Consider the following 8,010-nt stretch of genomic DNA (forward strand, 5'->3'; position numbering starts at 1 on the left):
CCTCCCCCAGTAAATACCCTCTCTATATTCCCCCTTAAGTCTCCTCCCACTCTCTGTTGATTTATCTCTTCTCCATCATTTCTTACAATATTCCTGGTGGTTTCTCTCTCTCTCTCTCTCTCTCAGGGGGGTTAATAGAGGTGAAACTATTCCAGCTTGTGACTTTTTCAATGAGAAATTAAGGGAGAGGTCCCAGTCCAAAAGGCCACGCCCCTTCTCCCATTTGCCCCACCTTATGTCCGTCTGCCGCTCCATTTACAGAGAGGAAGGTGAGCCCATGGACCTTTGGGTGATCAGTACAGGACCTGAGAGTGAACAGCAGTCCATTAGGGGTGTCACTCTACTGGACTTTTGCTAGATACTGTTTTTTTTTGGTGACTTAAGAATCATGTGCAGCTGCTACAGAGCTTCTTTCTATAATCACAGACAGAATTCTGTTAGCATGTGTAACAATGGCAGCAAGCTCTGTCTGTAGTTTTGTTATTCATGCATTGTCTGTAACTCTTGCGGTTGTGGGTCCGGAACCGACCCAGAATCACTGAGAGCAAGGCGGGAACACACCATGGAGGGGGTGCCAGTCCTTCACAGGGCGACACACACTCACACATTCACTCACACATTCACACCTACGGACACTTTTGAGTCTCCAATCCACCTACCAATGTGTGTTTTTGGACTGTGGGGGGAAACCGGAGCACCCAGAGGAAACCCACGCAGACACAGGGAGAACACACCACACTCCTCACAGACAGTCACCCGGAGGAAACCCACACAGACACAGAGAGAACACACCACACTCCTCACAGACAGTCACCCGGAGGAAACCCACGCAGACACAGGGAGAACACACCACACTCCTAACTGACAGTCACCCGGAGGAAACCCACGCAGACACAGGGAGAACACACCACACTCCTCACAGACAGTCACCCGGAGGAAACCCACGCAGACACAGGGAGAACACACCACACTCCTCACAGACAGTCACCCGGAGGAAACCCACGCAGACACAGGGAGAACACACCACACTCCTCACAGACAGTCACCCGGAGGAAACCCACGCAGACACAGGGAGAACACACCACACTCCTCACAGACAGTCACCCGGAGGAAACCCACGCAGACACAGGGAGAACACACCACACTCCTCACAGACAGTCACCCGGAGGAAACCCACACAGACACAGGGAGAACACACCACACTCCTCACAGACAGTCACCCGGAGGAAACCCACGCAGACACAGGGAGAACACACCACACTCCTCACAGACAGTCACCCGGAGGAAACCCACGCAGACACAGGGAGAACACACCACACTCCTCACAGACAGTCACCCGGAGGAAACCCACGCAGACACAGGGAGAACACACCACACTCCTCACAGACAGTCACCTGGAGGAAACCCACGCAGACACAGGGAGAACACACCACACTCCTCACAGACAGGACGGCGGCTGGTGTTTACTTCCCTTGCCGTTTCAGCGCAGTGGAGTCCAGTCTTTGTGGTTTTGTCACAATCTAAATGATTTTTGCTCAGAGAGAACAGCGAAAAAGACGGGAGTTGTGCTTGCAGTGCTTCATGGGATGGTGATGAGGAACGGTTTAATACCACCTTAATTTCGGCCAGATTAAGGTATCGCAGTTCATCACCACCTCCGCAAATACAAGCTAAACCTCACAGACACAGAGAAGAACCCAGATATAAACAGGACCCAGAAACGCCGCCTTCTCTGGGCCCCAGCTCATTTCAGACGCACTGAGGGGCAGTGGAGCAGGTGTTAGTGCACAGGGTGTTGGGGACTGTCACATCTGTGAAGGCACCGTTAATGCTGAAGGATACATACAGGGTTTGGAGCGACACACTGCCGTTCAGACAACGTCTTTTTCGGGGAAGTCCTTGTTTATTTCAGTGAGACGAGGCCAGTCCACATTCCACATGGACTACAACAACACGGCTCCTTAAAAGATTCTGGGAGCTAAACTCGTCCAGACCCATCCCCCACTAAAAGCACAAACGCTAACGGAGCCCCGAGCCGTGGAGCAGAATCAGAACTGTTCATTTTCAGAACGACAGCGACTGGTCTCCTCAGTTCCCAAATGCTCACAGAGTGCTGTCAAAGAGGAGCTGAGGAACACAGTGGGAAACACCACACTGTCATTGCTTTTTTTAGAGTGAGTTGGCGTCAAATAAAAAATCGGAAAAAATTACCCAAATGTATGATACTAATGATGTTTTAAATGTTGTATTTGCATTGCTTTTGCTTAATATTCTTTAAATGATTTACAGCTGTTTGTGTTTGATGTTTGTTTGCGGTGTCTGTCAGTGTTCTGCTGTGCTCCGTTATCGTGTGGTCAGTCCTCACTCGGATTGTTGATTTTTTTTTTTTGCGTGAAGCATTTGTAAACATTTTTATTTTTAATCTGTCAACACCGACGAGAGGTAAACAGAGCAATCAGCAACGGCTTCTTCAGACGCACACACACACACACACACACACTACTATTTACATCTATTTAAACTCTACAGACACACAGCCATCCAACACACAAACACACACACACTCTCTCTCTGGGAGATAGCGGGACTGATTAGCTTGTCAGAGGAAGTCTGGCTGCTGTCAACTGGAGGAATCCACTCAGACTTGATTAGCCACCTGCAGCTCCTCAGCTAGTGCTCAGACAGCTCTCGCACATAAACATTCACACAATGCTCCATCAACGTTCAGATAAAAACATTCACACAACGTTCCATCAGTGTTCAAGTAGAAACATTCACACAATGTTCCATCAACATTCAGATATAAATATTCACAAACATTTCAATTGCTCTTTCGATATAAACATTCACATAATGTGTAATCACTGTTCAAATATAAATGTTCACACAGCGTTCCTTCAATGTTCATAAATGTTCAGATATAAACATTTACCCAACATTCAGTCAACATTCAGATATAAACATTCACAAAGTCAACTTTAAAATATAAATATCCACACAACATTTAATCATTCTTCAGAAATAAACATTTGCACAATGTTCAACCAAAGCTCAAACAACATCCAACCACTGTTAATTTAGCTGTTAACATTCAGCAGATATTTACAAAACCTTAGGGTTTAAACATTGCCTTATTAAGCTATAAACCTTAGCGAGTATTTAACAAAAACGTTATTTTACATTCAGCCAATGTTCATCCATGAACTTTCAGCCAGGAATCAGTTAAAATGAGTCTGTGTTTAACTACAAACATTCAGCCAATGTTCAGCTAACATTCAGCTAAAACATGGAATGAACTCTCTGAGGGTGGTCAGTCCTGTCGATGTTCCTCTGACTATCGTGTGTGTGTGTGTGTGTGTGTGTGTGTGTGTTTGTATGTAGTGTGTATAATGTGTGTGTGTGTTTGTTTGTATGTAGTGTGTATAATGTGTGTGTGTTTGTTTGTATATAGTGTATATAATGTGTGTGTGTGTTTGTATATAGTGTGTATGTGCGTGACTGTGTGTGTGTGTGTGTGTGTGTGTGCTTCTGTGTGTGTGTCCAGGTGGTCCAGGACCTGTCAGTTTCACTGATTGAACCTTTAATTTGTCGTTTGCCAGAGGCTGTAATTGATATTTAACAGAAAGGTTAATTGTAGCAGTGATCTGTTTAAATTAGAGCAGAGATCTGGAGACTAGGGCCAGGACCCTGACAACCACACGGGACACACACACAAACACATACACACTTGCACACACACACACACACACACACTCTCACTCACACATGCACATACACAGACACACACCCACACACAAACACAACACTCACACATACACATACACACACTCACATACACACACACTCACGCACACGCACATACACAGACACACACCCACACACAAACACTCACACACACTCATACTTACTCACACATACACACACACCCACACACAAACACTCACACACACTCATACTTACTCACACATACACACACACACACACACAAACACTCACACACACTCATACTTACTCACACATACACACACACACACACACATACACTCGCACACACACACATACACTCACACACAAACACACACACCCACACACACTCATACTCACACACATCCACGCAAATACACAGACACACACTCATACTCACACACACATACACACAGACTTACACATACACACACAAACACACACACACACACACACACATACAAAATAACTGGTGAAAGTCCATTCTCCCGTTTTTCCCCTCAGTGTGAGGCTGTGGGGGCTTGTTCCAGAGGGGGGCGCTGTGCAGTGCTCCACATCAGAGACCGAGCCCTAGTTTAAAATTCAGGGTCAGGACAAACACAGGAGACAATTCACACCTTTCATCCCCGACTCTGCTTTCTCCTACACTGACCCCTAGTGGCCTGGCTGTATCTGACATTCTGTACTGCCCCTGTTCTAACATGGCCTCCCTGTGGGGACCCGCTCTGTGGAGAATAAACGGTTCATTCATGAGCTCAGTGAAAATAATCACCTTTAAAATGTGGCCTCATGGCTCTCATGGTGTCTTTTTAGTGGTAGACTGCACCTTTAAAGTGTGTAAATGTAAATGTGATGTTTACAGTGAAGTCTGTGACCCTTCGTCTGTCTTTGTTTTGTTCGTCCAGTTTAAAAGTGTCCTGGTCCCAGGCGGGAGGACTGTCCCGGGTCTGAACTTTCTGGATCTGAACTCTGCCAATCACAGCAGCTCGAAGGACCGCCTCAGTGAGGTAATGACAGACACACCCACTCTAGTGATGTCACAGCAAGGCAGCCAATCACAAACAACTGTATAGAACCATTATCCACTCTTCACTGTCCACTGTCCGTGGTCATTCTAGTGTAGAGTTTAACGTCCAGTGTAGAGTGTACTATCAAATGTACAGTTTAAAGCCAGATTTAAGGTAGACAGTGTAGAGTGTAGTGTCAAATGTACAGTTTAATGTCAGATTTAAGGTGGACAGTGTAGAGTGTAATGTCAAATGTACAGTTTAAAGCCAGATTTAAGGTGGATAATGTAGAGAGTAATGTCAAATGTACAGTTTAATGTCAGATTTAAGGTGGACAGTATAGAGTGTAATGTCTAATTTACAGTTTAAAGTCAGATTTAAGGTGGACAGTGTGGAGTGTAGTGTCAAATGTACAGTTTAATGTCAGAATTAAGGTGGACAGTGTAGAGTGTAGTATCAAATGTACAAATTAAAGCCAGATTTAAGGTGGACAGTGTAGAGTGTAGTGTCAAATGTACAGTTTAATGTCAGAATTAAGGTGGACAGTGTAGAGTGTAGTATCAAATGTACAATTTAAAGCCAGATTTAAGGTGGACAGTATAAATTGTACATTTTAAAACCAGATTTAAGGTGGATTGTGCACAGTGTAAAGCTTAATGTTAATTGGGTTAACGTTGATGGTTGTTGATGAAGTGTAAACTTCAGTGTATTATTTAGAAAATTTTCATAAAAAATAAGTGTGTGAATGTGTATGTAGTGTTTGTGTGTACTGTGTATGTTGTGTGGGTGTGTGTGTGTGCGTGTGTGTATGTGTATGTGTATGTGTATGTGTGTGTGTGTGTGTGTGTATGGTGTGTCTGTGTATGGTGTATGTGTGTGTGTATATGTTTGTGTGTGTGTGTGTGCGCGTGCGTATGGTGTGTGTGTGTGTGTGTGTGTGCGCGCGTGAGTATGGTGTGTGTGTGAGTATGTGCGTGCGTATGGTGTCTGTGTGTGTGTATGTTCGTGCGTATGGTGTGTGTGTGTGTGTGTGTGTAATTCCCTGGTGGCTCATTTTTAATGAATTCTGTAAACGCTTCTGTAACTCACGCCTGTCAAATGCAGGAGAGAGGGAGAGAGAGAACGAGGGATGACGGAGAGAAAAATGTGATGAAATAAAGTATGTGATTTTAATGAAGAGATTTAATGCGCCATTTCTTATGGAAATTAAACGATCAGCGACCTTTCGTTCCTTCTCTCTCTCTGTATCTCTTCTTCTCTCTGTCTCTCTCTCACCTTCTCTCTCTCTTCTTCTGTCTCTCCCCCTCTCTCTCACTCTCTCCTTCTCTCTCTTTCTCAGAGAGAAGGAAAAGGCTGGTTTTCTTCCTTTTTGAAGAGGGAACCTGGCAACAGTCAGAGACAGGCAGAGAGCGAGAGGGAGAGAGGGAGGGAGGGAGGGAGGAGGAGAGAGGGAGGGATGGAGGGACGGAGGGAGGGCTGGAGGCTGATAAAAGCGTGATGCGAGCTGACAGCTCTGACAGGGAGAAACGACAGAAGCAGGCGGAGGAGTGCAGGCTGACAGCGTTCGATACGCTGCTACTCTCTAATCTCCTGCCAAATAAACACCGCACTCCTCCTTTATATCTGTCCATCTCTCACACAGAGAGGGGGAGAGGGAGGGGGAGGGAGTGAGACAGACAGACAGAGGGGGAGAGAGAGAGCAAAAGAGAGAGAGAGACTTCATCAACGATGATACTGATTTAATTCAAAACAAGAAACAGGAACAGAGAAGGAGAGAGAGAGAGAAACTAAGAGATACCGTAGAGAAAGAGGAGATGGAGAGAAAACATTATGAGACGGAGACATTATGAGAATGTGTAAAGGTGAATGAGGATGAGAGAAAGGAAGAGAGAGAGAGAGAGAGAGGGGGGGGGGGGAGAGAGAGACAGAAAAAAAAAGAGAGAGAGAGAGAGAGAGAGAGAGAGAGAGAGAGAGAGAGAGAGAGAAACTAAGAGATACCGTAGAGAAAACCTGAGAATTGGTAAGAAGTGTGAGAAAGAGAGGAGATGGAGAGAAAAACTGAGACATTATGAGAATGTGTAAAGAGAAGGAAATAGGTGAATGAGGATGAGGGAAAGGAAGAGAGAGAGAGGAAGAGAGAGAGGGAGAGAGAGACAGAAGAGAGAGAGCGAGGGAAAGAAAGAGGGAGAGAGAGAGAGAGAGACAGAGAAATGGAAAATGGACAGGAGAGGGATAGAGAGATGGAGGGATGAGAGATTGAGTGAGAGATTTAGAGAGAGAGAGAGGAGGAGGGATGAGAGGGAGAAAGATAGAGTGATAGACAGATAAAGATGGAGTGATGGAGCTGAACTTTTTTGACGGATGACAGTTTCCATGGCGACTGTTGCCGGGTCCTGATGAGTGACTAATACAAATCTGAAGGCCTTCAAACAGCTGCAAATGTGCCCCATCAAAATAAAAGTCCCTCGTTACCTTCCATTTGTTTGACAATGACACAGAGCTGACGCAACACCGCCTCCTGTGGGAAAGTGGTGGAAGCCTGACGACATCCGAGGAAGACACACCGGGAGAAGCAGAGGGAATAAAGGAACATCGTTCCTCACCATTCCCTCAGTTTATTATTTCATTAATGTTCAGAGATAAATTTAACACTGCTCCAGATTCACAGCCGATTTGTACAACTTCAACTGAACAGTGTCCACAGAAATATAACAACTCTCAGAGAGAGAGAGAGAAAGGGAGAGAGAGAGAGACAGGGAGAGGGAGAGAGAGAGACAGGGAGAGAGAGAAATAGAGGGTCACAGAGAGAGAGACAGGGAGAGAGAGACACACACACACACAGAGAGACACAGATAGAAAGAAAGAGAGAGGGAGAGAGAGAGAGAGAGAGAGAGAGAGAGAGAGAGAGGGTCACAGGGAGAGAGACACACACACACAGAGAGAGAGGGTCACAGAGAGAGAGACACACACACAGAGAGAGAGAGAAACACAGATAGAAAGAAAGAGAGAGAGAGAGACAGGGAGAGAGAGAGACACAGAGAAAGAGAGAGGGAGAGAGAGGGTCACAGAGAGAGATAAAGGGAGACAGAGAGAGACACACAGATAGAAAGAGAGAGACAGAGAGAGAGAGATACAGGGAGACAGAGAGAGACATACACAGAGAGAAAGAGGGAGACAGAGAGACACACACACAGATAGAGAGAGAGAGACATGGAGAGAAAGAGAGACAGAGAGAGAGGGAGACAGAGAGAGAGATACA

General features: G+C 45.6%; 1 protein-coding gene across 7 annotated transcripts in view; it reads left to right on the forward strand.

Annotated features, from left to right (window-relative positions):
* The window catches only part of fbrsl1 (fibrosin-like 1), a 608,817-nt gene that overhangs the window by 249,487 nt on the left and 351,320 nt on the right, over positions 1-8,010 (forward strand). For all 7 annotated transcript variants that reach the window (XM_066656081.1, XM_066656086.1, XM_066656083.1 and 4 more), the window contains exon 3: positions 4,650-4,751. In XM_066656081.1, the coding sequence (XP_066512178.1) occupies positions 4,650-4,751 (102 nt within the window). The remainder of the gene's footprint in view (positions 1-4,649; positions 4,752-8,010) is intronic.

This window comes from Hoplias malabaricus, chromosome Y, assembly GCF_029633855.1.
Source record: "Hoplias malabaricus isolate fHopMal1 chromosome Y, fHopMal1.hap1, whole genome shotgun sequence".
NCBI classification, from domain to species: Eukaryota; Metazoa; Chordata; class Actinopteri; order Characiformes; family Erythrinidae; genus Hoplias; species Hoplias malabaricus.